At 42.7% G+C, this 15,633-nt stretch overlaps 1 protein-coding gene across 1 annotated transcript in view; it reads right to left on the minus strand.

Annotated features, from left to right (window-relative positions):
* The window catches only part of rnf207b (ring finger protein 207b), a gene marked incomplete at both ends in the record, with an annotated part of 38,478 nt that overhangs the window by 14,450 nt on the left and 8,395 nt on the right, over positions 1–15,633 (minus strand). The window contains 8 exons of the mRNA XM_080534327.1: positions 2,956–3,024; positions 3,501–3,573; positions 4,156–4,202; positions 9,053–9,178; positions 9,544–9,619; positions 10,006–10,087; positions 10,215–10,359; positions 10,697–10,829. Of these exons, the coding sequence (XP_080390453.1) occupies positions 2,956–3,024; positions 3,501–3,573; positions 4,156–4,202; positions 9,053–9,178; positions 9,544–9,619; positions 10,006–10,087; positions 10,215–10,359; positions 10,697–10,829 (751 nt within the window). The remainder of the gene's footprint in view (positions 1–2,955; positions 3,025–3,500; positions 3,574–4,155; positions 4,203–9,052; positions 9,179–9,543; positions 9,620–10,005; positions 10,088–10,214; positions 10,360–10,696; positions 10,830–15,633) is intronic.

A 15,633-nucleotide genomic window follows, 5' to 3' on the forward strand; every position in this document is an offset into this window, starting at 1 on the left:
TATCACCCTTCATTGTACTTACATAACCCATATCACCCTTCACTGTACTTACATAACCCATATCACCCTTCACTGTACTTACATAACCCATATCACCCTTCACTGTACTTACATAACCCATATCACCCTTCACTGTACTTACATAACCCATATCACCCTTCACTCTACTTACATAACCCATATCACCCTTCACTGTACTTATATAACCCATATCACCCTTTACATAACCCATATCACCCTTCACTCTACTTACATAACCCATATCACCCTTTACATACCCATATCACCCTTCACTCTACTTACATAACCCATATCAACCTTCACTGTACTTACATAAGCCATATCACCCTTTACTGTACTTACATAACCCATATCACCCTTCACTGTACTTACATAACCCATATCACCCTTCACTGTACTTACATAGCTCATATCACCCTTCACCGTACTTACATAGCCCATATCACCCTTCAACCCATATCACCCTTTACATAACCCATATCACCCTTCACTGTACTTACATAACCCATATCACCCTTCACTGTACTTACATAACCCATATCACCCTTCACTGTACTTACATAGCTCATATCACCCTTCACTGTACTTACATAACCCATATCACCCTTCACTGTACTTACATAACCCATATCACCCTTCACTGTACTTACATAGCTCATATCACCCTTCACTGTACTTACATAGCTCATTACACCCTTCACTGTACTTACATAACCCATATCACCCTTCACTGTACTTACATAGCTCATATCACCCTTCACCGTACTTACATAGCTCATATCACCCTTTACATAACCCATATCACCCTTCACTGTACTTACATAGCTCATATCACCCTTCACTGTACTTACATAACCCATATCACCCTTCACTGTACTTACATAACCCATATCACCCTTCACTGTACTTACATAGCTCATATCACCCTTCACTGTACTTACATAGCTCATTACACCCTTCACTGTACTTACATAACCCATATCACCCTTCACTGTACTTACATAGCTCATATCACCCTTCACCGTACTTACATAGCTCATATCACCCTTTACATAACCCATATCACCCTTCACTGTACTTACATAGCTCATATCACCCTTCACTGTACTTACATAACCCATATCACCCTTCACTGTACTTACATAACCCATATCACCCTTCACTGTACTTACATAGCTCATATCACCCTTCACTGTACTTACATAGCTCATTACACCCTTCACTGTACTTACATAACCCATATCACCCTTCACTGTACTTACATAGCTCATATCACCCTTCACCGTACTTACATAGCTCATATCACCCTTTACATAACCCATATCACCCTTCACTGTACTTACATAGCTCATATCACCCTTCACTGTACTTACATAACCCATATCACCCTTCACAGTACTTACATAGCTCATATCACCCTTCACTGTACTTACATAACCCATTTCACCCTTCACTGTACTTATATAGCTCATATCACCCTTCACTGTACTTACATAACCCATATCACCCTTCACAGTACTTACATAGCTCACCCTTCACTGTACTTACATAACCCATTTCACCCTTCACTGTACTTACATAACCCATATCACCCTTCACTGTACTTACATAACCCATATCACCGTTCACTGTACTTACATAACCCATATCACCCTTCACTGTACTTACATAGCTCATATCACCCTTCACCGTACTTACATAGCCCATATCACCCTTCAACCCATATCACCCTTTACATAACCCATATCACCCTTCACTGTACTTACATAACCCATATCACCCTTCACTGTACTTACATAACCCATATCACCCTTCACTGTACTTACATAGCTCATATCACCCTTCACTGTACTTACATAACCCATATCACCCTTCACTGTACTTACATAACCCATATCACCCTTCACTGTACTTACATAGCTCATATCACCCTTCACTGTACTTACATAGCTCATTACACCCTTCACTGTACTTACATAACCCATATCACCCTTCACTGTACTTACATAGCTCATATCACCCTTCACCGTACTTACATAGCTCATATCACCCTTTACATAACCCATATCACCCTTCACTGTACTTACATAGCTCATATCACCCTTCACTGTACTTACATAACCCATATCACCCTTCACTGTACTTACATAACCCATATCACCCTTCACTGTACTTACATAGCTCATATCACCCTTCACTGTACTTACATAGCTCATTACACCCTTCACTGTACTTACATAACCCATATCACCCTTCACTGTACTTACATAGCTCATATCACCCTTCACCGTACTTACATAGCTCATATCACCCTTTACATAACCCATATCACCCTTCACTGTACTTACATAGCTCATATCACCCTTCACTGTACTTACATAACCCATATCACCCTTCACTGTACTTACATAACCCATATCACCCTTCACTGTACTTACATAGCTCATATCACCCTTCACTGTACTTACATAGCTCATTACACCCTTCACTGTACTTACATAACCCATATCACCCTTCACTGTACTTACATAGCTCATATCACCCTTCACCGTACTTACATAGCTCATATCACCCTTTACATAACCCATATCACCCTTCACTGTACTTACATAGCTCATATCACCCTTCACTGTACTTACATAACCCATATCACCCTTCACAGTACTTACATAGCTCATATCACCCTTCACTGTACTTACATAACCCATTTCACCCTTCACTGTACTTATATAGCTCATATCACCCTTCACTGTACTTACATAACCCATATCACCCTTCACAGTACTTACATAGCTCACCCTTCACTGTACTTACATAACCCATTTCACCCTTCACTGTACTTACATAACCCATATCACCCTTCACTGTACTTACATAACCCATATCACCGTTCACTGTACTTACATAACCCATATCACCCTTCACTGTACTTACATAGCCCATGTCAAGAAACTCAAACTTGTTGGCTGAACTCAGGAAGGCAGAACAGGTGACCAGGTGAACCTAGCAAGGGAGAAAATTATCTAAAAAATCTATTACACATTGGACATTAGACACATCAGATACAGTACGTATTTTCATTTGAAAGACAGTCGGGCACTGTGAAAGAGTAGTTTAAGACTTGTATGTTGTCTCCGATGGGGGTGATCCCCCCCATATATTAGGGTATCTATGGCATTTGTTGTCATTTTCTTTTCTGTTTATTTCTGATATGTGACATGCCCGCCCCCACCCTGTTTTTTCTTTTCGTTTGTATTGTTTGTGTTTTTGTTTTTTGTTTGTTTAAAAAAAAACATGCTCTGTTATTGTTTATGGACAATGTACTGCATATAGGGAAGTGCAAAACTATTTTTCTATCACCAATAACCTTCCCCACGGACACTAGGTGTTCTGATGTCCTGTTGTGTACATGTCTCTATGTGAAATTCACAAAAAATATGAACCATAAAGAAGGGAGGCCACCCGAGGGAGGACGTTACCTGGAGAGTGGGCAGCAGGGCAGCGAGATGAGACAACTGTTCTTTAAACGCTCTCTCTCTCTCCTCGTGCTGACTGCAGAGTACAGTAAGAGGCTCTCATTGGCTTTAGTCCAACTGGACGAACAAATGTTATGCCAACAACAATGCATTCACAATCTCATTTGATTATCGGTCTGGCCTTTTGCTTGTGAAAATGTGTGTCAAGCTTTTTTGGAACATTTGCTACTGGTTTCAAAATGGTGGCCACCAAGGCCTAATGTTCTGTAGCTAGCCTCTGACACGCAATTACTAATTTGGCTTTTATCTGTGCTCCTGATCCATATCGGGCTGCTGCTAGACTAGACCATGGACGGCAAGGTTACAGTTATCTCCTGAGAGGATCTTTAAATGTGTAATTTGATACAGCCGCAGACATTAAGCTGTTCAGTATTGATACATTTCTCTGGCATGACTTCCTGCTCTGAGAGTCAATTAGGTTACCTTGATTTATCATCTCTGGAGGCAGCCACTGATGCTGACTTTGTGTGCTCTTTGTTTTCATGCTGAACATCTGAACATTGACTGGCTAATACACAGAGGTTTCACTGATCCTCTGAGCAAACACACTGTCTCTCCTCTTCTCTCTGCTTCAATCAGAGTTAGGAACAATTCTCACCTTTGAGCTGCTTTCAGGAGAATCTTTTTTCTCTCTGCCAGTTTTTCCTTAAAAAAAGGAGGTTATCTGGGTCAATATTAATTGCAATATTAATTGCACACATTAGATGCACACAATGTACATCTACATTTGGGCATTTTTGGGGGACATTTAGCAGACGCCTTTATCCAGAGTGACTTACAACAAACACATGTGTCTAAGTAAGTGAATCATACCCTCTGAGCAATAGTTAATATAATAATAAATAATAAATATAATATAATAAATAATAATTTTCAACCTCGCGTCTACGCTTGGCCATCATATAAACCAGCTATATTACGGCTATATTTTCTACTTATCTTAAATGCATGAAAACCGTTATTAAACCCCTCTAAACTGTCAGAATACGTCCCAGACGTCATGTAGTATGAGATTCATATAGTCTAGCATAGTTATCCTAGCAGAAGTGGTGGTTTAAATTGCGTCTATACATCGCTGTCCTTTAACCCAGATAAATGCGGTCTGTGTCTAAACCTGTTTTAGTCTAGCAGCACGTTGAGTTTAAATTAATACCCTAAACGCCTGTAGATTGTCAAAATATGTACCAGACCGTCATTTAGTCTGAGATTCCATGTAGTCTAGCATAGTTATTCATGCAGAAGAGGTGGTTTAAATTGCGTCTATACATCGCTGTCCTTTAACCCAGCTAAATGCGGTCTGTGTCTAAACATATTTTCTACTTATCTTAAATGCATTAAAATTCAGTAGGCTATAACAGGTCAAAACAACTAGACCAATACAAAACTAAAGAACAACCAAAAAAACATATTTCCCCCCAAAATAAAATGTGACAACAATCAATTTCATTAATGGGAGACCCTAAAGATAAGAAAAATCATTGTTGTCATTTGTTCTACCTCGGGTAGGGGTATCTCGAAATCTGAGGGCCCTTCCTGCAGACTTGACTATGATGTGGAGAGTTCCGTTCAAGTTGAAGAGGAGTTTGAACTACACAACTGCACATAAACTAACTTTTTACCTAAAGTGACTGGAATACCCCCCAGTAGTAAATCATATCCTCAAATAATATCTTAAGAAAGCCTTCTTTGTTGGTTTATTATGTTTAGTTGAGTGTCTGTTTCAAATATTTTGTCCAACAATAGCCTACTGACTTTACTGAATAAGGCTGTGCCTGTCATGACACATATTGGTCATGAAGTGTTGCCAATGTAATGAATACAATATTGTTAATTTCAATGTTTGTAATTGGTCACTTTCAATTTATAAGAGTGTCATATATATATATATATACCGGTAGATACATTGAAATCGTAAAATTAAATTAAATAAATGTCCCTCCTGTCATATGACGTCGAGTAAACATGACAAGTGCTTTGCAGCTTCACGGTTCACCCAATGAACAACCTGCATCATCTAATCAAATCAAATGCCGCTTGGAGCCATGCGTTATGCAACACGATTGGCTGTTTCATATGGAAGTCCCACCCATTTCAGATGTTCTGTCTATTTCATTGGTTGTTCGGCGAGACGTTTAAATTCAAAAATCGACCGGTCGAGTTGAGCAGAGAGACAAGGGCAGACAGTTTGAAGAAGTGAAGTGCGCAGGAGTTGGTTACCTGGTTACCGAAAGAGAAATAATTATATAGACTCGACAGTTGAATTTCAGGTAGGTAGTGAAAATGTGATTATCCAGCGCTGACTATCTACCTACGTGGTAGACTAACTGTTTATAGCAAGCGCTCGTTTGTTAGATACGTTTTTGTGCAACTGACTTGTGTTTATGTTCTCCGCACACGCTAGACAAGGCAGAACGGGCCCCAGGCAGAACGGGCGGTGCTGGCTACAGAAAGAATAACCCAACCTGTTGTCTCCCTAACTGTTAATAAATACTATTATGTTGTATGTAATGTTCCTATTTCATTGTTAATATTTAATATTTAATATTCTTATTTCCTTATTTATATTTCGTATTTACTATTTCCCTAAATAAATACATGTTCCTATTCATATTTCCTTGTCATAATTTACTTATTACTCATGAAAATTGTATTTGTCTACTTATACTAAGTGTTTAAACGTCTAGGCTATAACAAAGCTAAATTGATGTGAAATTGGAAATTGAAACGTCTGTTTAAACTGCATTTCAACAGCTATATATAGTCTGCCGTTGAAATGCCTATAGAAACAGTCGTTTCAATTTCACCTCCATTTGGCTTTGTTTTAGCCTAGACGTTTAAACACCGGTGTTTCAATGTCTAGGTTATAATTAAGCTACATTTAGGCTAAATTGGAAATTGAAACAACGTCTATGTTTAGACGTTGAAATGCCGTTGAAACATAGAAAGGGAAACAACGTCTATGTTTCAACGGCATTTCAACGTCTAAACATAGACGTTTTTTAAATTTCCAATTTGGCCTATATTTAGCCTCGATTTGGCCTAGACGTCTACGGGCCATTTAGACGTTGTTTAGACGTCTAATCAACGTAAAATTGCTCACTGGGATCTATCCATCGGTCATCGCAAGAACAGTAATCTCTGCTCAGGCCAGGGGCCATTGGCAGTCATAAAGCTAGAAGAAGGATGTTTTGTAATGTTAATTGGTTAATACTTTTTTGGGTGTTAATATACAGTAGAGAAACTGAATAGGGGGATGGGAGGTTTCAGAAGGGACAGTTCAGGTGTAGCCTGAAGAGAACAGATGGAGGTCTTCAGTCTTAGGTGGAAGACAGGGAGTGACTCTGCAGTCCTGACAGCGGTAGGGAGCTTGTTCCACTAGCGGGGGGCCAGGACGGTGAAATCCGGGCAATGCGACTGCTGCAACCCCATAGAGGCGGTGGTGTCAGTCAGCCAGCAGAGGTGGAGGAGCGGAGTGAATGGGCAGGTGTGTGGGGGATGTCCATCGATTTGCACCACCGCTGGACTGGCCATACAATCAGGTGGGCCGCGCTAGTTTTGGGCCGGTCGGGCCTCCCCCACCCCCCCCCAAAAAAAAAACTAAAAAATAACGAGTGCGGCCGACCCCAAACTAGCGCGGCCCAAAATAGCACGGCATCAACTAGCGCTGAATCAAGCGGCGGCCCCTGTTTATACTAACACATGGGCTGGCCCAATCACATGCTTAGGCCCTGCTGTCCATCGGCCCCCTCCCCCACTCTGATCCCTCCGCCGACAACCCAAGTGCAGTGTCATGTTCATAGATAAGATAGTGAAAGGGGGTGCCCAGAAAATTAGGGAGAAAAAAAGTAAGAAGCTAGCAGAGGATGCCTCAAAATGTCAGAAACTGACAGATACAGTGCTGGTCATATAATTAGAATATCATCAAAAAGTTGATTTATTTCAGTAATTCCATTCAAAAAGTGAAACTTGTATAATGTATACATTCATTCCACACAGACTGATATATTTCAAGTGTTTATTGCTTTTAATTTTGATGATTATTACTGACAACTAATGAAAACCCCAAATTCGGGGACCACAACTGAAGATGTGTCGTACTGGTGGCACCACGTGATCATTGCCAAATTCCACTCCACCCAAGAGGACATCTCCAACTCCACTCAATTGTTGTGCTGAATATTTAGGGATTTTAACAACCAGTCCTATTAAGAATCCAGTGGACCAACACCAGCAGATGACATGGCACCCCAAACCATCACTGACGGTGGAAACTTTACACCGGATTTCAAGCAATGTGGATTCTGTGCCTCTCCTCTCTTCCTCCAGACTCTGGGACCTTGATTTCCAAAGGAAATGCAAAATGTACTTTCATCAGAGAACATAACTTTGGACCACTCAGCAGCAGTCCAGTCCTTTTTGTCTTTAGCCCAGGCGAGACGCTTCTGACGCTGTCTCTTGTTCAAGAGTGGCTTGACACAAGGAATGCGACAGCTGAAACCCATGTCTTGCATACGTCTGTGTGTGGTGGTTCTTGAAGCACTGACTCCAGCTGCAGTCCACTCTTTGTGAATCTCCCCCACATTTTTGAATCGGCTTTGTTTCACAATCTTCTCCAGGGTGCGGTTATCCCTATTGCTTGTACACTGTTTTCTACCACATCTTTTCCTTCCCTTCGCCTCTCTATTAATTTGCTTGGACACAGAGCTCTGTGAACAGCCAGCCTCTTTAGCAATGACCTTTTGTGTCTTGCCCTCCTTGTGCAAGGTGTCAATGGTCGTCTTTTGGACAACTGTCAGGTCAGCAGTCTTCCCCATGATTGTGTAGCCTACAGAACTGGACTGAGGGACCATTTAAAGGCGTTTGCAGGTGTTTTGAGTTAATTAGCTGATTAGAGTGTGGCACCAGGGGTCTTCAATATTGAACATTTTCACAATATTCTAATTTTCTGAGATACTAAATTTGGGGTTTTCATTAGTTGTCAGTAATAATCATCAAAATTAAAAGCAATAAACACTTGAAATATATCAGTCTATGTGGAATGAATGTATACATTATACAAGTTTCACTTTTTGAATGGAATTACTGAAATAAATCAACTTTTTGATGATATTCTAATTATATGACCAGCTGTATGTTCTCTGGATCGACTGTGGGGGCTGGGCCTACTACAGATACAGCAGCCATGTCTCATCACCGTGGAGTACGTCAACAGTGAGTGAGTACACTGGTTCACACTTGCATTGGTATACTTGCTGTCCATGTCACTTACTCCGCTCTATAGTTTTTTTTTACAAATGGTATATTCAACAGACTGCCAGCATGTTGATCGGCGGTGTCGGACCGATTGTGTTGGGCCGGTCTGAGCCACATGGCAGGGCCTAATTTTTGTCCCAGTCCAGCCCTGATTTGCACTGAGGTAGTGTTGTTCAACGCTACGAGGAGAACGCATGTGAAGGGTGACACCTTGTGGTGCATTGAAGCCATTACAGAAAAACCTGCATGTTGTTGAAGAGGGTGCTGATGGCGCTCTCCTCCTCGTCCACATTGGCCCGCACCTCTCCGATCATGGCCTTGAGCAGGAGGATGGCCTCCCTGGCTGACGTCTGCAGCTCCTTCACCGCCTAGGGACCAGCAGGCAGCACAGCGTGAGAGAGCACCACTCACCTGACACACCATGGGCTCTGAGGTCATCATCAGGGATACTGCTGTGTGGGGATTTCGCTTCAGAGCATTCTGCAACGCCATCATGTTAATCCAACAAACATCTTGAAAAAACGTCAAACCGTAAACAGAAGTCTATGACTCTCACCCACATATTGACTTTTCAGGCATCCAAATAAATAATTTCAAAGTGTATTCATAACATCCTATCTCAGGACTTTTCACAGTGAAAATTAAACAATAAAAGACATTGAATAACCAGGTGGAAAGACAGGTAATACAGATCATTAAAGACAATTGGTTTGTACAAAAAAAGAAGTCTCACTATGACGGCCTGGTCCAGTTTTTCGCAGCCTTGCATGTACGCAGTCTCAATGTCAATGCAGTGTGCTCTGCTCTCCCTGGAGAGGACGCAAACACGCACACGCACGCATGCACGCACGCAAGCAAGCACGCACGCACACACACACACACACATGCACGCGCGCGCACACACGCACATGCACACACACACACACAAGGTCGCTTGGTAAGTAAATCTATGTGATTAAGGGGGCCTTCACTCATACTGTATTATCAATCCCATATCGCCAGGTTTTCATTTGTAGTGGATCTTAATACACACATGTGAACAATTATACACATATTATTGGTCTGCACTTTTTCACCCTGGATTTTGTAAAAAAATATGATGGTACAACACTTTATGTATGAGCATAAACGGAGGGAGAAGAATGCACCTACAGGACCTACTGTACATGTCATTGTCTGGAGCCCATCAACTCACGCTTGCATGTCTCTGAAACAGTTGATGCACAGCATGGACTTCTTCTCTGTGGAGAACATGATGTACAGCTCCTCATGAAGGGCTGTGGACAGAGAGGCAGGCAGGCGGAGGCGTCAACACACTGGACAAATACAATCTCGGAAATGGGACAGAGAAACATATTGTAACTAGTTTCTCCATCTTGTTTTCGTTTCAGAGTTTTAACCCACCGCACTTTTTGTGTGCCTCCTTGGTGCGCTTGGCCAAGGAGACGATGTCGTGTCGGGAGAACATCTTGGCCTTGTGGGTGCTCTCCCTGCAGGGCCCGCACAGCGGCTGGCTACAAGTGTTGCAATAATACATTGCATCCACATCCTGCGGATTCACAGGCAACCGAGTCAAAGATTGCATTTATTTTTGCTGGAGCTATTAAGTAACGAGTTGGAAGTGTTGGATGTCGAAATAAGTCTATGTTCTTCATCATAATGTTGTGTATACAGCATACAGCTGGACAGTATGCCTTAATCTGAACATGGGACGTAACAGACTGGAAAATATATCCCAAATTTAATTAATTTAGTAAATTTGTATTAGTGTGCTAACTTGGCCAGGTCTCCCTCGAAAAAGAGATTTTTAATCTCAAGGGACCTCCTGGTTAAATAAAGGTTAAATAAAATACTTTTTTTTTAAAAAACTGGTCACTTTATAGTACCTGCTTTTTGCACTCCAGGTCACAGTTGGCACACTGAACAGTCTCCTCACAGTCGATAGAGTTGTCCACCAGGAACTTCAGGAGACGGTCCTCGGGGGGTAAATTGCTGAAGCCTTTTACAACGGACTGGTGTCTGCACCAAACACACGCACGCGCACACGCACGATCGCACACAACAAACACAGACATTAGAATTCGATTTCAGAGGCTGTCCTTTGTTCCAGTTTGTTTCGTTGAGAATGGATGTCATCGGCTGCAGCTGTTGAGCCATTGATCTCATGTACCCACTCCTGTTACCAAGTTATTTTTCCAAGCCTTCATAGCCACAAATAGCAACACTGAATGATTTGATTGTGCAAGGCAATGTCGGTGACAACAGCAACAAACAACTCCTGACCTGTGTGGTTGCCCATATCACTATATACTCCCTTCTGGACAGCGGTACAGGGCCATCGGGTCAAAAACATCACGCCACTTGAACAGTTTCTTCCCCAAAGCCACAGCCCTCCTCAATAACTCCTGATCATTGCACCTTGCACTTAACATGTTTTTGAACTAAGTAGTTGTACAGTATATTTATTCACTCATATTGGTACTGTATATGTAACCCCTGCCATATGGGCGGGGCCTGAGTTCTATTTTAAATAAGTGGCGGTATTACCTGTAATAATAAACTATTCAAATTATGACGATCAGTGCCTCCATTAACTATGTGGAAGTATTTTAAATAGGACTTCCTTTTTAATCCTTTTAATGTATTTATGTTTTAATATATCATATGAATTGCCTATTACCTGTTTATGACACAACACAGTGGCTTTAAATGCAAATACCAAAGGGTATATATTTATTTACTAAATGCTAAATTTAAAGTGTTGGTAGTCAATTATAATGTTATACAAAGTCAATAGACAATATTCACAATACAATGTCAACAGACAATATCACAATATCACATAACAAAATATAGGCTCAAAGCCTATTCCAATTCCTTTCAAGGAAATAAATGTAATGTTTCCAATAAACTCAAAGTCAACTCAAAGGATTCAAAATTGTACAATAAATCATTCAGTAAAATAAAAAGGTGGGCCCACACTCACACACACACGCACTCTGTAACTCAGTCCATTATGAATGAATGAATGAATGAATGAATGGACTTCATTGTCATTGCTACAGTACAGGTACCAAACAACGAAATTTAGGAGGGGTGGCTCCCCTGGTGTTAGGAAAGGAAAAAAAAAAAACGTAAAAAAAAATTTCACAAGAAGGGAAGGAGCTGGTTTACATAAATAAAGGCTATGTACACAATCCACTGTACTATACTGTACAGATAGACGACTAGGGTTGTCATATTGCACAATAGTATTGTTTCACGTTATTTAAAGTGTCACAGTTTGCAGGCTTGAAATGAACATGTTTGTGCCTCAGCACTACACCTGATTTTTTTCAGTTCAGCAGCTGCCATACAATCCGTCCAGACTGTCCAGGGCCCAGAACTTAGGTCTTTGCTGTGTTCAGGGCCTGGACGGCCCTGTGGTAGAAGCTGTTCTTCAGTCTGTTTGTCTTAGCGGCCAGGGTCCTGAACCGCCTTTTCGAGGGCAGCCTGGTAAAGTGTACGTACCCAGGGTGGGTCGGGTCCCTGGAGATCTTGGAGGCCTTCCTTACCGTTGCAGCTGACGTTGCTTGTGAGCAGGGGGGCCTTGAAACTGTTATGGCCACTTCACTCGTCCACACGAGCCCAAAACAAAAGCTTGTGCGTGGTTCAGTACTCACGTAACCTCGTGGGGAACTCGTAGGTAAACGAGGGGTTTGAAAGATGGTGTAAAAAGAGGCAGAGATGAGGGGGGATGGGGTCCAGCGCTCTCCCACGAGCGCAGGAGAATGATTGAAGGACACGGGCGCGAAGATTCACTGGACGGTCTCGAGTTACTCCAGGCGATTGGAAACGGTCTCCTTGTCCACCGGAGAGCTTTCCTGTTGCTTGGTCTCTCGACTCCCAATTCTCTGGTAGCTTCAATATGCACCAACATCCAAAGGAATAACTGTTCGTTGATTCCCGAATTCTTACACACAGCATATACAAGTCTTACTTCACTCGACGATGTCCTCAAACATTCTGACACGTTACTTAGTGCAACCTAACACTATTAGTACAAAGTCCCGCCCCCTCTCTCTCAGCATACATTACAGTTGGCTAGCTCTTCCCGATGGACCAATGAAATAAAGAAATTAATGAATGACATATAACCAATGAGCGAACTCACATTAGAGCTTGTAAACAAGTACACATTATAAACTTATAACAATGTTAATAACCGTGTACATAACCATGAAATGATGCTTATTTATTAAATGGACTTATTTATTGAAATGCTCATAGCTCACTTTAGTAGCTGGGCTACATGTATATTGTCTTGAGTATTGTTGTGTTGTGGTCTTGTTGTTGTATGTACTGTAGCTGGTTCAGCATGGAGGGGCTTCTGGCTTCTGGAGGGGTGTCCAGAAATATAGCCCGGGTGAGCCCCTCAACCAGGTCTCGGGGTGGTAAAAGGGTAGCCCCTCGGCCCCGAGCCTGGTGGAGTGGAGAGGAAAAACAACTACCCATACGCCGAAGAAGAAGAAGCATGGAGAATACCAAGTCATGTTCCTAGTGCACTGCACATGGCCAATAAAGTTGAATATATATATTGAATTGAATATAACTGTTTGATTGAATGAATCTCTCTCACAAACAAAGTGTGTCAGTGTTTATTTGTCTTTGTTAAAGAAGGGGCTTGTGGATGACTGGTGTGGTATATTTTGACACACACACACATGCATGAATTGTATAGTGTGGGCCTGTATAATTTGCCTTTTGCTGTAAGTTCTCCTGGCAGGGGGATTGTAATGGAACCTGAGTGACTGTATGGGGACTGACCCCTTTTTCACACCTTCATCATCTCTAAGTAATGTGATAGGACCATTGTTTGAAACTGCATTTGCATACCAGAAGGTATAAAGGTGTGGACAACCTCCAGCCTCCCTCTCTCCACTCCAGCAAGCAGCACCAGTAGCAATTCAGAAATGTTACTTGTGATCTATTTCAAACAAGTAATATAAGACAAGAAGCAACACTGGCAGGGCAGCTCATAGCCAGGTCCATTGAACCTCTCACATCAGAAGGCTGGGCGGCTGTGGCGCAGGAGGTAGAGCCGGCGTCTTATGATCGCAAGGTCGGCAGATCAGCGGTTCGAGCCCTGGCTGGTCACATGTCGAAGTGTCCTTGGGCAAGACACTTAACCCCAAATTGCTCCCATTGGTGTGTGAATGGGTGTAGAGTTTCTCTACTGTAAATAATAATAATTTAAAAATAAGGAAAAAAAAGATCTTCCTTCCTCTAGCATTTTTGACTGCCTCTGGCCTGAGCATAGATTACTTTTTCTTGCGATGACTGTTAGATGATTCACTTATGCAAAGTTACACAAATGTATTTGTTTTAAGTCGCTTTGGGTAAGCTGTCTGCTAAATGCCAAAAATGTAAATAGAAATGTAATGTTCAGACATGGCTGAACTATCATGGTCATCAGCAAGTTAAAGATGAATACTGAGAGCATGCAAGAGAGCTGGAAATGGAACACTTGCACGCACGCACGCACGCACGCACACACACACACACACACACACACACACACACACACACACACACACACACACACACACACACACACACACACACACACACAGTGGCTGGTGGTCACAAAGACCATAACCCTTTAAATACACTGTAAGCGTCAACCTCAGCAGCGCGTGTGCGTTTCATTTCAGCGCCCATGTTAATGGGTTAGAGCAGCCATACAGCCCATGTTAACTGGTTAGAGCAGCCATACAGCCCATGTTAACAGGTTAGAGCAGCCACACAGCCCATGTTAACAGGTTAGAGCAGCCATACAGCCCATGTTAACAGGTTAGAGCAGCCATACAGCCCATGTTAACAGGTTAGAGCAGCCATACAGCCCATGTTAAAAGGTTAGAGCAGCCATACAGCCCATGTTAACAGGTTAGAGCAGCCATACAGCCCATGTTAACAGGTTTGAGCAGCCATACAGCCCATGTTAACAGGTTAGAGCAGCCATACAGCCCATGTTAATGGGTTAGAGCAGCCATACAACGCCCATGTGATGATGAAGGTGTGAAAAAGGAGAAAGGAACACTTGGCTTGAAAAGGTATTCGTAGAGGTCACCAGGGCCCAGTAGTTCAACACCTTTAATCCCTATCTGATCCTGTCACAGTTCCGCCTCCAGCTCCGCCCCCAGCTCCGCCCCCGGCTCATCAGCCATCTATCAGTGGCGCCAGGTGTGGCCGATTAAGACCGCGACTGGTTCCTACTTAAGCCCTGCTCCTGCTTCCAGTCAACGCCAGATCGTAACCACTTAATGGTTAGTTCCTATGTTCGTTCCCTGTACTCGAGACATTATCCGATACCTTAGCCTAACCCTTTTCTCCCTGTACCCCGCTAAAGGATTCCCTGCCTGCCGACCTCCTGCCTGTCTGACTACCCGCCTACCTGCCTGACCCCCTGCCTGTCTGAGTACCTGCCTACCTGCCTGACCTCCTGCCTGACCTCCTGCCTGTCTGAGTACCTGCCTACCTGCCTGACCCCCAGCCTGTCTGACTACCTGCCTACCTACCTGACCCCCTGCCTGTCTGAGTACCTGTCTACCTGCCAGAACCCCTACCTGCACTACCTACCCCCAGCCGGATTCCCCTAACCCCAAACCCTATAATAAATTACTGTTATTATCACACTACCTGTTCTCCGTTGTCTGCTTCTGGGTTCCGCCTTCTGGTCGTGACAGTACGATCTGGCCATGTCGAACCCAGCAGACATCGAGACAGTCCGGCAGATGGTGAACAATAACTACACCGTGTTGGAGAAACACGACTCCCTCCTACA

Source organism: Nansenia antarctica (genome assembly GCF_963989245.1).
Source record: "Nansenia antarctica genome assembly, chromosome: 6".
Classification (NCBI taxonomy): Eukaryota; Metazoa; Chordata; class Actinopteri; order Argentiniformes; family Microstomatidae; genus Nansenia; species Nansenia antarctica.